The sequence below is a fragment of the Micromys minutus genome (assembly GCF_963924665.1).
Source record: "Micromys minutus genome assembly, chromosome: 27".
Classification (NCBI taxonomy): Eukaryota; Metazoa; Chordata; class Mammalia; order Rodentia; family Muridae; genus Micromys; species Micromys minutus.
In genome coordinates this window covers 22624067-22642533 of record NC_137962.1, presented here as the reverse complement: position 1 = coordinate 22642533, position 18467 = coordinate 22624067, and the positions used below count along the sequence as shown (strand labels likewise).

The following is an 18467-nucleotide window of genomic DNA, read 5'->3' as shown; positions in this document are numbered from 1 at the left end:
ATGTCTGAGGGTTAAGTTAGGTACCGAAGTTTACCCTAGGTCACATTTATTCCTCATAGAACATGAAGGACAGAGTTCAATGACATTGAGGGGACGCTGGTCACTTGCCTTGGGTTACCCAGCTCTTTCTCTGGAGGATATAAGAAAAGATGAAGGAGATGAGAGAACAAACTGTCACTTACGTTGGCACCTTTAGGGCCAGGGAAACCCATGACGCCAGGCTGCCCACGAGCTCCCTGAGGACCAGGAGGCCCAGGGCGACCATCTTCACCAGGGGCTCCCTGAAAGACAGGATGCTATTCTCAGAACATAGTCCCTCTGGTTGACTGTCCCCGTCAATATTTAAGAAGTGCTGGTAGTAGGCACAGAACAAAGTACCAGCCAGGTACACACATCTAGGGTTGACCAACCCCACACACAAACCCATCTATAGGCAGGCAGGCGCTCCTGACTCAGAAGTCTTTCCTGAACTTCTAATCTTTCTCATTACTCCTCCTCCTCTTAGAAGATGCCCAAATGCTGTGTGTGTGTGTGTGTGTGTGTGTGTGTGTGTGTGTGTGTGTGTGTGTGTTTGCGATTTTCAGAGCTCAGAGTACAGGTTGCATCTGGCCATAACACCTGTCTCACCCATTCTCAGAATGTACAGAGTTCTGGGCTGCCTTCACCCAAACTCCCTTCTCTCTTCCCACCATCTCCCGAAAGATAACTCCTTCGTCTCTCAAGAACCTCACTCAGGGTAATAGACTTACAGAAGGACCAACTTTGCCTTGAGGACCAGCATCACCAGGGCGACCAGTGAGACCCTTTGGTAGGGAGAGAGAAGAAACAGATCATTCATTAGAAGGCCCCAAATCTCCAGCACAGCTGAAAGGATGCAGGTGGCAAGGCTGTGGGGGTATGTATATCATCCACCTTACCCTGGCTCCAGGAAGACCGGGCTCTCCAGGACGGCCCGGGTCACCATTAGCTCCCTTGGGACCAGTCAGGCCACTAGGCCCTCGCTCTCCAGGGGCACCCTACACCAGAGGAGACAGAAAGTCAGGAATGCTCTGTAACCAGGGAAACAAGGAGGGACCATGCCCCTCTTCCTCCACTCACCTTGGGACCTGCCAGACCATCTTGACCTGGGAAACCACGGTTGCCAGGAGCACCCTAGGGAAAAGGCGGAAAGAGGCAGAGGGTGAGGACGGCTTTTCACCAGGATGCCTAGAAGGAGTCCCACCAGACTCCAGGGATCTGTCCCCCACACCTCCTACCACGGTATCTGTGGGGCAGTAGACACCGCCCATGAGTCTGAGGACCTAATGTCTAGGGAGTGCTTCCACCTCTCTGGGAAGAAGCTACTGTTTTATGTCATCCTTGGGTCTGAGGGTGCAGATAGCATGAGGATGCTGTGTCCCTGGTGTTGGATGGGGAAGAGGAGCCACATTATCCAGAAAAGTCATCGGACGTGGCCAAAATGAGGAGCCACAGGGACCTGTGACCCTGAGCTCCTTCCCTACTTACTCTCTCTCCAGGGGGGCCGATAGGTCCAGCACCACCAGGTTCTCCCCGAGCACCTCGTTTTCCTTCTTCACCAGCAGGGCCAGGGGCTCCCTGGGGCCCAGCAGGTCCCTGAAGACAAGCACAAGAGAAGTGGGTTAAGGTTTCCACCTAGTCTTGGGGAAAGCACTGCCCCCGGTGTGTGGTGCGGAAGAGGTGGCCTTGGGAATGTTTCAGGGCTTGGGCAGAAACAGCCCAAGAAGAACTGATGGCTTGGGACCCAAGCTATTCAAACTGGGAGAGGAGGCTGTGTCGGGGTCTCCTCTACCCTATTTTGCTCCCTTCTCCAGGAACAATAGGAGAGGGCCTGGGATGGAAAAACAGCTGGGGAAGGGGACAAGGCGGGACAGAAGGGTGATGATCTGTGGGGCAAAGCTACAGCAAAGAAAACAAAGTCTTGAGGGCAGATACTCACAGTCTCTCCCTTGGGGCCTTGTTCACCTTTGAAGCCAGCGATGCCAGGCTCACCCTACGTGAGAGAAAGAAACGTGCTCACACTGGCTTCCCTCCAAAGAGTCTGTTCACACACACTCACACCCCCCCACATCCCCCACCCCGCATCCCCAAACCTCCTGCAGTGATTGGGAGGGCACAGAAAAGAAAGGCACGCTGGTAGGATCTGTCAATATTTTCATGCTCTTACCGTCTGACCTTTGGGGCCCAGAGGACCAGTTGCACCTTGTGGACCGGGAGGGCCACGGGGCCCAGGGAAGCCAGGGGCACCAGCAATTCCGGGAGCACCCTGTCAGCATGGGCAGAAGAGAAGCAGGTGAGGAGAGAGGATGAGGAGGGGCTAAGTCATCTTGAGGACAAAGCTCGGGGCCAGTACTCACAGCAGATCCTTTGGCTCCGGGAATACCATCAGTCCCAGGGTTACCCTGACAAGAAGATGGTATAGCGGTAAAATAAGCAGCAAAAAAACCAACCCAACCGTTCCAACCATCAGGCCCCAGTCTAGGGGTCAGGGGCGAGTGCTGTCTGCATCAGAGGCCTTCCTCCTGCATGTCTCATGGGGGTGGACTACCAGTGAAGGGAGACGGTTGTGGACGTCAATGGGAGGTGATCAGAGCCCAGTGATTGGGACTTTGCATAACGTGTGCACTCGGGAGGGCCAAGGCTACAGATGTCATGCCTTCCAGGACAAAGACATGAACTTACAGAAGCACCCGCGGGCCCAGGGGACCCAGGATTGCCAGGCTCGCCACGAGGACCTTGGGCACCTTCAGGACCACGGGCACCTGTGGGACCAGCTTCACCCTGAGAAGAGAATGGGAGGTTGAAGTGGGGGAGGGGCAGTCCAAGGCTGGTGTGCTTGGCTGTTGCATGTGCTCACACACCTGTAAGTGAGCAGTTGCAGGGGCACAGGAGTCTGTCGTTTCTGGTCCCACCCGACCCAGCAGCCCCACCCCTGCCTCCTCTATTGTGCACCTCACCCCTGCCCTGTGACTCCACACACAACCGCTCTCCTGCCCTGCCTTTTAGTTTTCTCTCTGATGGAGGAACAGAAGCCCAAAGGGTGACTCTGTCTCCTCCAGAGCCTCAGCTCAGAGGTGGCTTCGTTGCTGGCTGCTGGGTGATCGGACCTGCTCGAGGCTCAGCCTGTTTGAAGTGAAGGGCCGAAAGCAAGCTGGGACAGGCTCCAGTTTTCTCTAAGTTAACTGGCAGCCCCTCATCCCCCACGTAAAAATTCCTTCTCTCTCTGTCTCTCTTTTTCCTAAAAGTCACAGCTCTGTGATCTGGCTCTCTGAACCGGAGCCTCCGGGGAAGGCTGCTGACCTGGAGAGAGGTTAGAGCCTCCTCAGGTTTCTTCACACAACATTCTTACTTCACTTTGGTAATTATTATTTTCTAAAGGTCAGGCGCCCCTCACCTTCCGCTGTCCCTCTTCACAATGGGTCTCCTTCACTGGGCTCCCAGGGGCCTCAGACAGTGTCTGGTTGCCATGGCAACCCCCAGGAGTGGAAAAGCAACCTGATGCCAGTGACACAGGGAGGCTCCTTATTCACTCCCAGGGATGCTCACACTGGAACCCCTCCTGGGCCACAGGGGCTTTTCCCTGAACTGCCTGTCCTCCCTCTGGCCTCTATTAATCCTTGGAAGGACCACGTTAACAACAGCCCAGCACCCCAAGTGAAGTAGAAATAAGAAGGGCGGAAGATGCACAGAAATGGCCTCACCTCTGCCCCTCCCCCTCCCACCACTCCTTTAAGCTCCTTCTGGGCAAGTCAGCTTTTGCACAGCCCCGGGCTTGTTTTCTCCTTCCTCCCCTCCCTAGTCTTCTCTCTCAGATCTCGGGTTTTCCCATCTTTGACTACAAGGTGGGCTTCAGCCTGTTATCAAACCCTATCCTCTGTCAGTAAGAGACTCTGGGAACACCCAGAGAGGCTAGGGGAGAACGGATGGGTAGCAAAGGGACCCTTCCACAGGAAGACTGAGTGTCTTGACCCTCTGAGATTCTCGACTTGACCAGTAGATCACACACCTTGGCACCAGGAGCACCAGGGAAGCCAGGACCACCTGCAGGACCAACAGGACCCTGGGGAGAAGAAGGAGGCAGAGAGTGAGCGCTGGATGTCAGCGAACTCTACCCAGGCCTCAAAGAGAGACACCCCACCTCCCACTCCTTCCACCACTGTGGCTAGAAAGAAACTGCTACCACTGCTGTCCCCGGAGACCTCCAGAGAGATACCCTTCTCCTCTTGGCAAGTTTCTGAGTCTCCATGTCATGAAAAGCCACATGGCTTTGACCTTTTTTCTTAAAAGAGGCTGCTAAGGGCAGCTGGGGACTCAGGCTGCAGTGTTAGCAACACGCCAAAGGGGTGGGTCACCTCCTTCCTGATGCCAAGTACAATGGCAACCCCCACAGACTTCAGGGCTGCATAGCCACTGTCACCTGCTTAAGAATGAGAGTAACTTACCGGAGGTCCAGCAGGGCCTGGCTGGCCGTCGTTGCCCCGAGCACCCTGTGAACAACAATGAAAAAGCCAATGTAAACGGTACCCACAGATCCAGCCACACCCGTTACTGCCCACCTTCAGATAAAATGTAGGAACACAGTATTGGGGTGTCCCAAGATGAGTATGAATAAGGTGTGTGTCTGCAGCAGGACAACCCTTGTGGGATAGCTGTATGTGTGGACAGACAGAGGTCACAGGGGGCTGGCTCTCATGGGTAATGAAGCCTGGGCAACTTCCCAGAAACCCCATCACTGCTAAGGCTTCAGTTAGATCCCTGGTATTCCTGACTTTAAGCGGAACGATCATTCAGAGATCCTGTGGCCTGGGCCAAAGGCAAATGGCAGAAGCAACCTGCCTCTATGCTGAGAATCCTGGGTTCAGGCTAAGCAATGCCTTCTCTCCACCATAAACTCCAGGTAACCTCTGGTCCCTCCCAGTCAGCTGCTCTTCAGGACAGCAGAAATATCCCCCAGGATGTTTCCAGGTGACCAGGAGCCTACTCTGTGATGAAGACAGGCCACCAGCCCCGTCCACACCTGAGCACCTATCTCTGAGACCCTTGGCTTGGCGGGGCAATTGAGCTTGTCCCTTCTATAAAGGACTCTAGCTCTGAGAGTTCCATGGGTTTGAGGTAAAAACATCAAAGGGGTTTTATTTTTCCCCTCTCCAGTACCCTTGAGAATTTCTACTCTAACTCCAAGAGCCATTATGTTAGGCACAGCCAAGTCTAGGACCAACCCCTGCCAGACCCAGAAGTCTAAGCCAGTGCTTCTCAACCTTCCTAGCGCTGTGACCGTTCAGTATAATTCCTCACGTTGTGGCAAGCCACGACCATAAAATTATTTTCATTGCTCCTTCAAGACTGTCATTTCGCTACTGTTATGAATCCCAAATATAAATGTTTTCAGAGAGAAGGGGCTGCCACGGGGGTCGCGACCCACACAGGTTGAGAACCATGGGCCTTTGCATCTCTGCATCTCAGACCCACGAGGGAAGGATGCTGTGTGGAGCTCAGTCTTCTTCCTGGTGTGAGCCATCTCTCTTCACAGAGCCTCTAGCCTGGCGGCTGGGGGATGGGGGTTGGGGGTGACAAGATTTGATGGAATAGTGGAGCACATCCTGGCTGACCCAGGCGCCCTGGGAAACTCTGTTACTGGGGAAACCCTTCCTTCTAGGAGTCAAGTCAGCGGAGAGCAGGGCAGGGGGAGGGAGGGGTCAGTGTCTATCCTAGGTTCTTTCGGGAGCTGGGCAGGGGGAGAGGACCCAGTCTGAGCTGCCTGTGTCTGAGGCCTACGTGGACACCTTCCAGGTTCAGAAGACCTTTGGGAGACCTCACAGCAGACAGCAAGGCAGAGTGGGGAGCCCTGTCCCCCACCAAAGCCCCACCACAATGTAGAGAGCGTTCTAAGCCGGGATCTCCCAACAGGACTTCCAGCATGCCTGCTTTGTGGACAAGACCACCAAGGACAACCAAGAACTGGGGCCTGGTGTGTCTGGGAAAGAGGAGAGACAAGCAACAAGCAATGAGCCAGTGTGGCTTTGAGCCTCATTAAAAATCCCAGGGCCAGGGTCTCCCGACTCTGCAGAAGCGGCAGGCCCAGAGCTGTCTTCCCTGGGGCCCTTGGCCAGCTCTGATTGACAGTTGGGGTGCAGGCTGCTAGTTTCACAAACCTGCTCCTGAGGGAGCCACGGTCTGGAAAGCAGCTACTTAGAGAGAAGGGGATTTCAGTTGCGCTGCAAGGACCTAGGAGGAGGGGCCTCTGAGCTTGGCAGACCAATAGAAAGCCGTAAAGCTTGGTTGGCTGGAGTGCAGACCAATAGAAAGCCGTAGTCGTTCTTAAACACGCCTTTCATCACATCACTCGCCTGACCAAGCACCTACAAGGCCTCTTTATTGCTTGGGGAGCCAAGCTAACTAACCGCCTTTCTCTGGCACCTCTGCCTTCCACGGTCCTCGAGCTTTTGGTTTCCCACACGCACTAGAGGCCAGCAGAATCTGGGCCCTCACTACACAGTGCGTCTTAAGCTATTTGTTCTTCCCGAGACTCAGTTCCCTCTTCTCTAAAATGGGAACAAGAGATTCACGCTCACAGGATGAGGGGGACGATTAGACAAAGTGAAGCACCCAAGGTCCTAAACCAAGGGTCACAAGGTGGATGCCACTGGTGTCATACGGTGACACTACTCAGATGCGCACCAAGGGTGCTGCCATCGGAATCCACAGAGAGGGCAGAGTGTCTATAGCAAAGAGCTGACACCATCTAGGCCTGTTCCTGAACTCCAACTTGCACGGCTCAGGAAGGAGTAGAGGCTATTGAAGGGGTGAACTGAAGGACCCTGACTTCAGAAGAGGGCTCTCACCACTGTACTGTCCTGTAGCGCACCCTCCGTCCACCCTGCAGGCCCCACCCCACCTGAAGATCAGGATAGAAAGTTCTGGTATGGCCTGGAGCAACAGCCTAGCGGTTATGAGCACTGACTGCTCTCTGCTCTTCCAGAGGTCCTGAGTTCAATTCCCAGCGACCACATGGTGGCTCACAACCATCTGTAATGGGATCCGATGCCCTCTTCTGGTGTGTCTGAAGACAGTGACACTGTGCTCATAAGCATAAAATAAAAAAATATTTTTTAAAGGAAAGTCTTGGTATGATGATGCTCCTGAGTCCCACCAAGTTGGGTTTTGTTGTTTCTTAGGAGTTGGGGGGGGGCGTGTTGAGAAAGGTCTCGTGCATCGCTCAGGCTGGCCTTGAACTTGTGGTACTCAGCTTCTCGGGTACTATGATCATAGGTAGGTATGCCCCTCCTGGCCCAGACTATCCCTGAGTTGTTTTTCGGGTCAAGAGAAGATTACTTGTAAGCTTTAAAGTTGGGCATATGATGGCACCCGGCTCTGAGGGTTACTCACAGCAGCACCAGCAGGGCCAGTCCGTCCTCTCTCGCCAGGCAGACCTCGGGGACCCTGCAACACACAGCAGCACAGTTTAAGTGGGAGTTGGCATAATGGTGGTCTGTGTGGTGACGTCTTCCCACCCACGGTGGCCCCATCTTGCCCCTAGGTCCTGCTCCCAGGACACAGAGTTTCCTCCAGGGAGTGTTCCTGCTGGTTCCTATGAAGAACGCAGCCTGGTTCTTGAAACACATGAAGTGCCCCCAAAACATTGAAGATAAACAAATTAAAAAAAAAAAAAAACCCTGAAATGTGCTTTAAGAGTGTCTAACAGTTCCTGTTTCAAAGAAACGTGGGTGAAATGCTGAGCGATCTGCCTGATGCTACCCGTTGGATTTGCTCAGGATCAGATAAATCTGCACAGATAGCTGCTTTGCATGAGTGTGAAGGAAATGCTGCTGCTTACAGGGTAGCCATTAGACCAGTGTTAGGGGAATCATAAGAACATGGGGTGACTTTCCTATGGGCGACTCTCATACTCACCATTGGGCCTGGGGATCCGTTCTCACCAGGGGAACCGCTCTCGCCCTGGGAAAAGAGACATATAAAGTCAATGTCTGAAGTCCTGGCTTCCAAAAAGGTCCTAGGCAAGTCATTGAAAGATCTGGCTGGCTCACTTACGGCTGAAGACATGCCAGTTTCAGTGCTGGGAGAGACCATTTCCCCAAGCTCTAAGGCCTGCTGCTCATCAATTGAGGTGTAGACTGGGTGTTCCCAACTGCGCTCTAACTCCCTAACCCCATCAGCACCCCCGTGACTGGCCAGAACACCTCCGCTTATCCCCTATGGCCAACCCCAGGGTGTTTTGTGGCCCTTTACCTTCACACCCGGAGCACCAGCTTCTCCCTTAGCACCGTCGAGGCCTGGGTAACCCTGGGAAACAAGAGGAGGGTTCCATCACACATTTGGGAGCCCACACAGGAGACTGTGTGTGTAAAGCTCCCCAAATGTTTCCTCTCCAGGTAGTTCCTGCCTTCCGACATCCTGACCTACGATACTTACTCTGTGACCCTTGACACCAGGAAGACCCGGGGTTCCCGGGAATCCACGAGCACCCTGCAATACAAAAAGGAGATATTCAGACGATAGCAGAGGTTGGGTGAAGGATGCTGGATAGCCTGGCGATCCAGCTCCCTGCGGCTACCAATAAGAAACAGGCATCTAGGCGTGTCCATAGTTCCTTCAGCCAATCCCAGACCGTCATTTTGTGCTCATACAAACACAGTGGCCAGCTTGAGGGTATTAATAATACACAGGTAGTGTTAGTACATTGAGCTAACCAAGCCGAGTGAGCCGTATGGACTTAGGGGGGAGACTGGAAAGAGTAGGAAAGATGAAGCTTTACCTGAGGACCAGGAAGGCCTCTTTCCCCAGACTTTCCGGGCTTCCCAGCTTCACCCTGAACAGAAGGAGAGGGATCTCATTTTTCTTGGCAGGCTCATGAGCGTAAGTAGTGGGCCCAGAATAAATCACTCCACGGCTGGGCACCCTCCTATCGGCTCAGCTTGCCCACCTCCTTCCTGCGGATGCCCCTGACCTAGGATGCCTCTCGAGATTTATTCCTTGGCAAGTTCCTCAGCCCTCACTAGACTGTCCCCAGCAAGCTTCTGGTCTCCTCTCCAGAATTCTGAGGACTGGCCTGTTTGCCCTGACCTCGAGAGGCTTTACTGCGTGATGTCAGTCATAAATATAGCTCAAGAAAGCCAGCTCTTGTCTCTACTCTTTTTTTCATCCTCTGTAGACATCCTGGCTCAGGCTGAACTTTGCTACCTCATTTACAATTGAGATGATGTCCCGGTGTTTGTTGACTGACTCTTCCTGTTTTTCTACCGGTATATCACAGTGCTTTCAGTCCTCCCATCCCTCCCATCTCTCCTTTCTCATTTCTCTCCCTGAAGTTAATGATGTTTTAATTACTCCCTCTTCTCGTGGGATCTAAAGGGATCCCCAGGGATCTGGCAAGCTGAGTTGCCAGTAATGGGTATGTGGGTGGTAGATTGCTAGAATTTAGGACTGGCCAGCCTCGTTCCTCAGGAAGTCTCTCTACGCCAAACCCCAGCACATCCTCTCCCTGGGGTCTGAGGCTTGTTGGGCCTACTCACATCATCACCAGGTTTTCCAGCAGGACCTGGAGGACCTCGGGGACCCATGGGACCCTACAAATAGAGAATTTGAGACACAGTTGGAAGGAAAGTCGCGGAGGGAATGTGAAATGCTCGCTTTGGAAGCTAGTTATCCTACGAGGAAGAAAGACCCGAAGGTCGGAACAAAATTATAAAGCAGGTCATGGTGGGAGGAGGGGACTGCGCAGGCCGGCGACCCTGAACAGGAAGTGTCACAATAGAGCTCCTTCGATATCGCTTCTCTGGAAATGACATCTGAATAGGGATGTGACATCTGTATTTCTTGGGGCACTCCCATTGTGGGAAAGACCTGGCAGAGCCCAGGAGCAGACAGTAGCTTGGGTCAGAGAAGACTGTTCCCAGGAGCACCGGGGAGAGGATAGCCTATGGTACTCACGGAGACGCCAGGTTCGCCGGGTTCACCAGGATTGCCTTGAAATCCTTGAGGGCCCTAAAGGGGGAAATAACGACACCATGTTGACCCAAAAATTGCGCTGCCGAGATGTAGATGATGAGCATCTACAACGCCCCCAAGAGGAGAAGACTGAACACTTACGGGGGCACCGGCAGGGCCTGGGGGTCCACGAGGTCCCATGGGGCCCTGCATCGGAACAGAAAAACCAGACGCTTACCGGCCTGCTTTATCATCGGCCTCTAGGATTCCATCTTCTACTAACCATCGGCCAGAAAAAGGACAAGAAAATGGTATGGGGGGGAGGGGAGGGGGAGGGGCAGAGGGCCTCCAGCGGCTGCTCGCTCTGCTTTCCCACTCCCCACTCAACCATCTATCTTTATTTATAGGCACCATTTGGACAGAGATGCTGGCCTTGCTCTCTCTCCTGGATGGCAGCCATGTTTACTAAAGTCTGAGTTTCATTTAGCACGTGCCAGGCCAGCACTGCGGGGTGAGATTCCTGCTGGAAGCCTGGCGGATGCCGGAGAACAGTAGCTGCCCGTCCGCTTTTTTCAGTTCTCGCTCCAAGGGCGATGGCAACTGGCCCTCTAATGCATTGATTGGCTCTATGCATCACCCCATTCTTCCCAGCCATTCTAGAGCGTCAGCACCCAACACAGAACTGGGACCCTACCATGGGACCTTGCATGACTCCCATCTGGGCACCGCCAGCCTTCTCGTCAAACCCTCCAGCCATCTGGGCCGCAAAGTTCTGCAAAGCAACACAAACGGTGTTAGGGGGCTGAGTGGCCCTGGATCGTTCCTGACTGCTTGGAGTGCTACCAAGTCTCTAGGTATTAGAGACCAGCTGAGCATTGATCAGAAGGGCCAAGGAGAACCGACAAAGTCTTGGGAGTGCACCACAGTGGTGGTGGTCTCAGACCCTCAAGCCCTGCCTTATATAAACCTTTACATTCTGAAATGTTACATAAATAGAGTATCGCTTGAAGAAGGCATCCTTTGTCCTCTAAGATGTTGATGTCTGGCAAAGGGCCGGAATCTGGTCTTGAAATATTTCGGGAAGGATTATAGTAGGCGCCTGTGAACCCGCTTAGACTGAAGAATTTAAAACACAGTAGACCTCCAAATGGCGCACCTACAAAGTGGGCAGTCATATAATTTGTTGACTGGTGGGATTCCAAATACGACAGAAGCCGCACACCTCTGCTCAGTGGGGCTCTTTCATGAGAATGAATAGTTACTTGGAATGTACCTGGCAAGGGCTGTGGATAAACGTCTTCCAAGGACAGTGGTCACTGCTCTTCCAGAGAAATACAAGTGCCCAGTCATCTTTTTGGGCACCCCTACTCCCACCCCCAAGAATTAGCCACACAACGGGATGCCAGGAAACCAGATCGCTGAAGGCCTTTTTTTTTTTTTTAACAAAAACCCAGTGAGTGAAAAAAGTCTGCCCTTAGCCACACAGCCTGGAGCCTCATGTGTGATTCTCTTCAATTACAGGCCCGAGGCGAACCCCCACGAACACACTGTGTATAATCCTGCCTGAGCTCTGGGAGTCAGCCAGGTAAGAGTGAGGAGCAATTTAGAAGCCACAGCTCTGGAGGCTCAGCCTGGAGAAGGGGGAACTCAGGACACTTACTCCTCCACCAAGGCCAGGGAAACCAGGGGGTCCTGGAGGGCCAGGGGGACCAGGATTCCCAGGGGTACCGGGCTCTCCATCTCTGCCACGGGGTCCAGGTGCACCCTTGAGAGAAAGAAAAAAAATGAATCAGTGGAGCAAGACCTCCTTAGAAGTCATCTGCCCCAGGCAGCACTCAGAGGTACCCAGGCCTTTAGAGGCCCTGGGAAACACAGATGTCAGGTCTGCTCACCTTTTCTCCCTTGTCACCACGATCACCTCTGGGTCCTTGTTCACCGGCAGGTCCCTGAAGGTGAGGGGCAAGGTAGGTTGACATGAAACTAGAGGGCATGGTGGCTCAGGTGCAGTCGGGGAAGAACAGAGAAAGGGATCTCTCCCCTTTCTTACCTGAGGGCCAGGAGGTCCTCTGGGTCCTACGACCTGTGAGAGAGAGCCCGTTAGTTAGAAGGGAGCACTTAGGACAGCAGGTGTACAGGTGTTAGCAGAGGTGAGTTGTGATGGGAACAGGTCATGTTGGGGATAATTTGTACTCACATCTCTAATGTCTCCAGGTTCTCCTTTCTGCCCCTGTGCCATAAAACATTGACAGGCATGAGCTGAGTCCTAACACAGAACCTCACCCCACCACCCTCTCCTCCCAGATGGACAACTTCTGATGTCTAAAGAGGCACAGACCAGATTAACATCTCAGTGCCTCTGGAGAAGGACATGTGAAAGCAAAACGTGGGCCAGTGACATGTCTCAGTGGCTCAAGTTCTTATGGAGTCGGCCTACTGCCCTATGGTGGGAAGAGAAACCCAACTAACTCCTCAAAGTCATCCTTGGGCAGCCACACAAGCACAACAGCACATGTGTGTCCACACTCATACGTACAATCATGTGGGGCAGGGAGTGAGAATATAATAATTAAATTAAATTAAATATTAAAAAAACGGTGCCTTACCTTTGGCCCTAAATTTCCTGCAAGGGGGGACAGAGAAAAAGAAGGTGAGACAGGAATGATATTTTGTCGTTCAAACTCTCTTTGGAGGATCAGAAAGGAGAGGACCATAACCAAGGAAGGGAGCAGATCCCTGTCATTCCCCAGAATCCCTCTGTGGTGTGGTTAGAATCACAGAGCCCTTTTGTGACTGGGGGTTTAGAAGAAACGGAGGTGCCTCTAACTTTATTAGTCAAGAAGCATGCATAGTGTACAGGAATGGGTGGAGAACAGGAGAAAGGCAACCGGGAAGGGGGTGAGGGGCAAAGCACAGAAGACCTAGAGGTCAGGCAGTCCTTCCCAACCCACGCCCCTCCCAAAGAAGAGTCTAAAGAAGCCTTACATTGTCGAGGAGTCTCCTTGAAGTAAGCACAAAAGAGAGCAGGACACAGCTGTTACAAAGAGCGGTGCAGCCAGGGCCATCCCAGACGGGCACACCCCTCCCCCCGCCAGAGCAGCTCCTCTAGGCCCTCACACCGCACTTGTATGGACCCCCAGAGTCTGCCCCATACAAGGCAACAGTGCGCGTGGGGAAAGCATGCAGGAAAGGCGACTTCTCAGTTCCTGTTCAAGCCATCCTCCCCATATGAATAGGAAGGGAACAATAAACCATCCAAGGGTGTGTGTGTGTGTGTCCCCACTTTCTCTGTAGAGAGATGGGACACTTGTGTGGGTACTGAGAAGGGGTCAGCTGCATCCTTTGTTAGCACTGGTGCTAGCTGGGAGTGGGTAATCACATCAGCTTGCAGAAACATGATCATCCTCTCTACTCCCAGAACCCAGCCATCCCCTCTGGCTTTTCTGCTTCTTAAATGGCCGCCCGCACCAAGCAGGACTCGATACAGGGAGGAAATACCACCACCCTTGTACTCTTCAAAGTAGGAACCCATTCTGTCCTCCTCCTTACTGGCAGAGGTTTCTCCACATTAATGACCATGTCCCTAGAGGTGTTTCATAGAGAAGACAAGATGTAGGTGACATGGGACAGACAGAGCCCGATTCCCACCCTGGCTTTAGTAATTAGCAGATTTGACTCATGAGGAGAAACTTTTGTGGAACCATAGCTGTGTTTCTGTGAACATACCCCCCCATGTTAGGTGAGGGAGGTCTCTCTAGTGATTCAGGCTCACCAGGCTTCAACCTGGTTGAATTGAGAAGTGGCCTTGTCTTTCTGCCCCTAATGGCGGATCAAATGGGCTAGCGGCTTCTCGGCTTCAAAGAGAAGGCCAGCATCCAGGGAAAGACATCTGCTGTGTCTGCAAGTAATTTATTTATATTGAATGATAAATAAATAAATTACGACCACTGGCAGTGGCGAGGTCAGCTGGGCAGATGGGACAGCACTCTCCGAAGGGGATCTCGGGGTTGAGGCAGTCTGGGTCTTCACAGATTATGGCATCGCAGAGGACATTCCCAGTGTCACACACACAGATCTGGCAAGACGAGGGCTTCCATACATCCTTATCCTTATACCTCTGCCCATTCTGCAGACAGCTGCCAGCCTCCTCTGCACCAAGTGGGGTGGGAGTGGCAGCGTGCCAAGCGGGGATGGGGGTGGGGTGGGGGTAGGGTGGGGGTGGGAAGAGCCAGAGAGAAAGAGAAAGAGGTTGTAATAAACTTGACATGATTTAAATGCTAAGAAATGGGGGTTGGGAGGACAGACCACACCAGACAGTCTGAACTTACATATTAGTTTGGAAAAACAAAGCTTTTCTGTATGTTCTGCAACCCCTATTATGTCTTGCACTGTGTTGGGCGGGGTGGGGATGGTGGATAAAGGAGGGTTGTTACTCTACTATGTCTCTTCCTCCCAGCACGTGGGGAGGGCTCTGGAGATAAGGAAGAATAGTTAGAAGGTGAAAGTAGGTGGTGGGGGAGATGACACTCTGAGTAGGAATCCTGAGTATTAAAGACAGAGAATAAAGGAAAAAACAAAAAATGGACACTCTAGCTGCAAAGACATCCTTCTTGCCACCCCCTAGGACAATGAGGTTTTCTAAATACAGCCACAGCTAAGATTCAGAGAAAGCGCAGAGAATGCTACCTACAAACGTTATTAGTCATAAGCGATACATAAGCAACAATCTGAAAGGCAAGTCCGGCCCTCCGGCCAGAAGTCTTGCCTCGGTCTGAAGATGGCGATCACAAAATGGGTGGCAGAAGGCTCTAAACGCCTAGCCGTGGCTAAAACTGAGCAGTCTAGACCTGTGTCCTCCAAGAATGCAAAGAAGTAGCTGGGGCTGGATCTTCTCCGCCAGCGCCCTGCCGTCTGGAATTCGCCCTGCACATGAGAACTCTGCTGACAAGAGCGCGCCAGGGACTGACGGGCCCCGCACCACGTGCTAGGCAGCTCCCGGCGCTGTTTTTCTCATCAAAATCTCAAAAGAAATGGCAAAAGCTGAGAGTGAATAATAGCGAAGAGCCACAAACCCAGTGGGCGTGGGGAGAAACGGCCCCGCCCTCTGCTCTTTAAGGAGGAGAATCCAAAGATCAAAGTCTCTTTTCCACTGGAAGAAGCCCACCTAATCTAGCCTTTAGATAAGACAATCGAGGGAAAAGTGAGGGGATCCCAGGAAAAATGTTGAAGCTGTTGGGATACATCCCGTCCCTCCACCCCACCCCCTAACTCTACTCCACCCCACCCCCAGCAGCGCTAAAATAGCTGGAGGTGAGGAGACGCTAAAGGCGTCCTGTCCTGACTAAGAAATAGCCCAAGATTGTCAAGGGGAGCCCAAGCAAAACTTGGGGAGGGTGCACCACGAAAGCTGATCGGGTTCCCCAGGAAGGGCGCCCTGGGGCCGCGCGAGCCAAAGGCGGGGCGTGTCCGGCTGGGTGTGAGAGCTTCTGGCTGACTCTTTGTGGCTGGGGCTCCGGACACAGCCCTCCAGCAGACAGACATTTGTAGAGTAAAAAGTAGGATTAAATGACTGCCCAAGAAAGGAGCCAACACTGTAACCAGATCGCCTAGGTGCGGTCGAAGGAAGCCAGCACCGCCCTAATTGTGGCACGAAAGGGGCTGCAGATAGCATCCTGGCCGCCCGATCCAGTTCCCCTCGTTACCGCCGCGCGGCATAAGTGATTCTTTGTGGCCAGCCAATTAAAAAGCTACCTCTTTCGGGGAACTGTTTTGCTTCGTCGCCGCTGCGCTCGGGGCCGGAGCCCAGGAGGTGGCGGCAGGCGGGCACAAGAGAGGGGGGTGCATTGTGGGAGAGGGGGGCCGGGTAGTCGGGGGGACCCACTGGGCCTTGCCTCTCATGAATGGGGCTTTTCTCGAGCGCATACAGAGCCCGATTCACAGCTCTCCACGAGGAACCAGTTTAAATAAATACGGGCAAGGTTTCAGCCCATCTGGAAGCCATCGCTGCCAATCCCCCAACGCAAACAAGCCTCACAAAGGAGGACTGAGGTCTCCCCTCCAGAACCCAGCAGCACTTTTGGAAGCTAGGGCTGAGAAATACAGATGTGGGTCAAAGTCTTCGCGGCCAAGAAGTATCCCAAACACGTGGAAAGATGGCTTTCTCTAAGTTTCTGACATTCCTAACGTCCACACAGGCTACGCCTTTCCCCACGTCAGGTCTTTGGGTCTTGCGGACCCAAGGCTGGAGTGTGGGGGTGTTTGCGTTTATGAGACGAGCCGGGGCGGAAAACCAACTTGTCAGATGCAGAATCGTAGGAGACCGAAAGTTTTAGACACCGTCCCTTCCACCCTCCCCCGCTTCCGCGCGCGCACGCACACACACACACACACACACACACACACACACACAAAACTGGAATTCACTCTGCTAAGAAGGTGGCGGCAACGAGAGAGCTCTTCGCCACTTAAGCGAGCGCCTCTGCTATCAGGTGAAGAATTAGGGAAACCGTTTAGACACTCAGCTCCCTCCATTGCGCTCTATAAGGCAGACCGGTCAAAACCGCAGCTTTGTGGGTGTGTGTTTGCAAATTTAGGACAAATATATATATATACAAACACTTTGATTTCACTCCCAACCCACACCCCCGAGTTCAAGCGCTCTGTGGGTCACTTTTGGACCCACGGCTCTGGCTTAGCTCGCCACCCTGCGGGGTCTGAAAGTTCTGTCCTGGGCTTCACGCAGCAGCGCTCTCCGCTCCAGCCCTGCCCCCGTCGCGTCCGCCACGCTAAAGAGCAGAAAGTCCGCCCGGGCCCGCCTCCTTTCAGAGCATCTCTGGGGGGAAGGCGCACAGCGTCTCACGGGCAGGGGTCTTTGACCCATCCCCACCTACTGTCCAAGCAGTTTCACCTGCGATTGATTTACACCCTGTAACATACAAAGACAGGGCTGGAATCCTAGCTGTCGGAAACGTGCCCAAACACGTGGAAGAAAATTCCCTACCTAATACACTTTCCAGGCTTCGGTTGTCCCGAATATAATGCCAGACAGTGGATCTTACCCAGGGAGGAGGTGGAAAGGTGCGGGAACCGCCCTTGGGCCGAGGCTCTATGGCTGATGTCTCTAACGATAGCCATACGCAGTTCACTAGCCTGACCCCAAATCCATCCACGGCTACACACGCTGTAAAGTAACTCATTGTAGGGTAGACAGTGGGGAGGGTTCTTGGGGATACATTTGGAAAGCAGGTCTGCTTGGAGTGTCAACGGTTTTTTTTAGACGTCAAGTTCCTGCAGCCCAGAGAGCCGGGTTTCAGAGAAGGGCTGGCGGGCTGTACCTTACTGTGGGCCAGCCTGGTAGCGGAGGGAACTGGAGGGCAGCTCTCAAGTCGCAGAGAGCCGCTTTTTCTTTGTGGCCTCAAATTTCAACCAATCAATGTCAGAGTTAGTTCTTTGTCTAGCGCCCCTTTGAGCTCTGCAGCATCTAACCCCTAGACTAGGCTGATAAATCAACCCGTAGGCGTCTCTCGATTTCTCTCCTACTTTTAAGTGCAGGGGCTTCTTTTACTGAGCTCGAAGCCTCCTGATCAAAGCTAGTGGAGGAGGGTGCGTTACATCTGTGTTCAAACCTGTTGCATCCAACACTTTGCAAGTTCATATTCTTGCTTAACGCAGGGACCTGAGAATGTCTCTACTCGCGACTCTCACAGAGGATGCTGCGACAGAGCTCCTCACTGGCAGAATTAGGATCCGTGTACTACGCGCCTAGAACTTGGCGCCCTAGCCTGGACCCGGACTTGTGGGAGGAGGGAAGAGGAGAAGGGTCCCAACTCAGGGAAGGAGGCAGGGGCGGTGGGCGACTTACGAGCATCCTGGCCCTGACACTGTAGGACCGCGGCGATGAGCAGCGTCAGCAGCACCAGCGACTGGGGAGCCCCGAGGCGAATCATGGCTCACCGCGAGGCCTGGCAGAGCCTGGCCCGGGCGAAGCGCAGCGAGGCGGCAGAGCACGGAGCGGGTCCGGGTCTCTACCGCGCCCTCATGCAGGAGGCCCTAGGAGCAGGAGGAGGAGGCAGGAGACCCGGCAGCCCTGCGGCGCTCTGCGACTTCTCCCAGCAGAGGCTCCCGTTATATGCTCCCGGTCGCTCCAAAGGTTGGCAAACCGGCCCAAACCGCGGGCCGTCCCCCCCAGCCCCCCGCGGGGCTGTAACCTGAGACCCCGCCCCCGGAGCCCGCCCAGGCCGGACCAGAGCCCACACCTGCCAAGGCCAGTCGCCCCTTTCGTGAGCCCAGCTTCCCGCCCCCGATGTGCCCAGTGGCCTGATCGGGCGGGGCACCGAGACGGCCTCCGGTCGCCCCCACTTGGGACTGCCACACTGCCCCCTCTAACCACAGGCGAGAAGGGGGGCCTCCGGCCCCTTTCCTCGGAGTTCTGCTGGGGTTAGAAGGGAGGGGGTTGTTTGCAGAGGCATAAGCCTGGAGCTTTAGACCCAAGGCTGGAAAGACTAGGG

At 53.7% G+C, this 18467-nt stretch overlaps 1 protein-coding gene across 1 annotated transcript in view; it reads right to left on the bottom strand.

The window, feature by feature from the left end:
* The window catches only part of COL2A1 (collagen type II alpha 1 chain), a gene marked incomplete at both ends in the record, with an annotated part of 28288 nt that extends 10382 nt beyond the window's left edge, over positions 1 to 17906 (bottom strand). The window contains 26 exons of the mRNA XM_080938972.1: positions 183 to 281; positions 750 to 803; positions 918 to 1016; positions 1099 to 1152; positions 1507 to 1614; positions 1958 to 2011; positions 2186 to 2284; positions 2376 to 2420; positions 2701 to 2799; positions 4025 to 4078; positions 4461 to 4505; positions 7405 to 7458; positions 7930 to 7974; positions 8266 to 8319; positions 8449 to 8502; positions 8792 to 8845; positions 9549 to 9602; positions 9967 to 10020; positions 10126 to 10170; positions 10658 to 10735; positions 11624 to 11728; positions 11856 to 11909; positions 12011 to 12043; positions 12158 to 12190; positions 12567 to 12583; positions 17822 to 17906. Coding sequence (XP_080795098.1) covers positions 183 to 281; positions 750 to 803; positions 918 to 1016; positions 1099 to 1152; positions 1507 to 1614; positions 1958 to 2011; positions 2186 to 2284; positions 2376 to 2420; positions 2701 to 2799; positions 4025 to 4078; positions 4461 to 4505; positions 7405 to 7458; positions 7930 to 7974; positions 8266 to 8319; positions 8449 to 8502; positions 8792 to 8845; positions 9549 to 9602; positions 9967 to 10020; positions 10126 to 10170; positions 10658 to 10735; positions 11624 to 11728; positions 11856 to 11909; positions 12011 to 12043; positions 12158 to 12190; positions 12567 to 12583; positions 17822 to 17906 — 1629 coding nt within the window. The remainder of the gene's footprint in view (positions 1 to 182; positions 282 to 749; positions 804 to 917; positions 1017 to 1098; positions 1153 to 1506; positions 1615 to 1957; positions 2012 to 2185; positions 2285 to 2375; positions 2421 to 2700; positions 2800 to 4024; positions 4079 to 4460; positions 4506 to 7404; positions 7459 to 7929; positions 7975 to 8265; positions 8320 to 8448; positions 8503 to 8791; positions 8846 to 9548; positions 9603 to 9966; positions 10021 to 10125; positions 10171 to 10657; positions 10736 to 11623; positions 11729 to 11855; positions 11910 to 12010; positions 12044 to 12157; positions 12191 to 12566; positions 12584 to 17821) is intronic.
* Between the last annotated feature and the right edge of the window lie 561 nt (positions 17907 to 18467).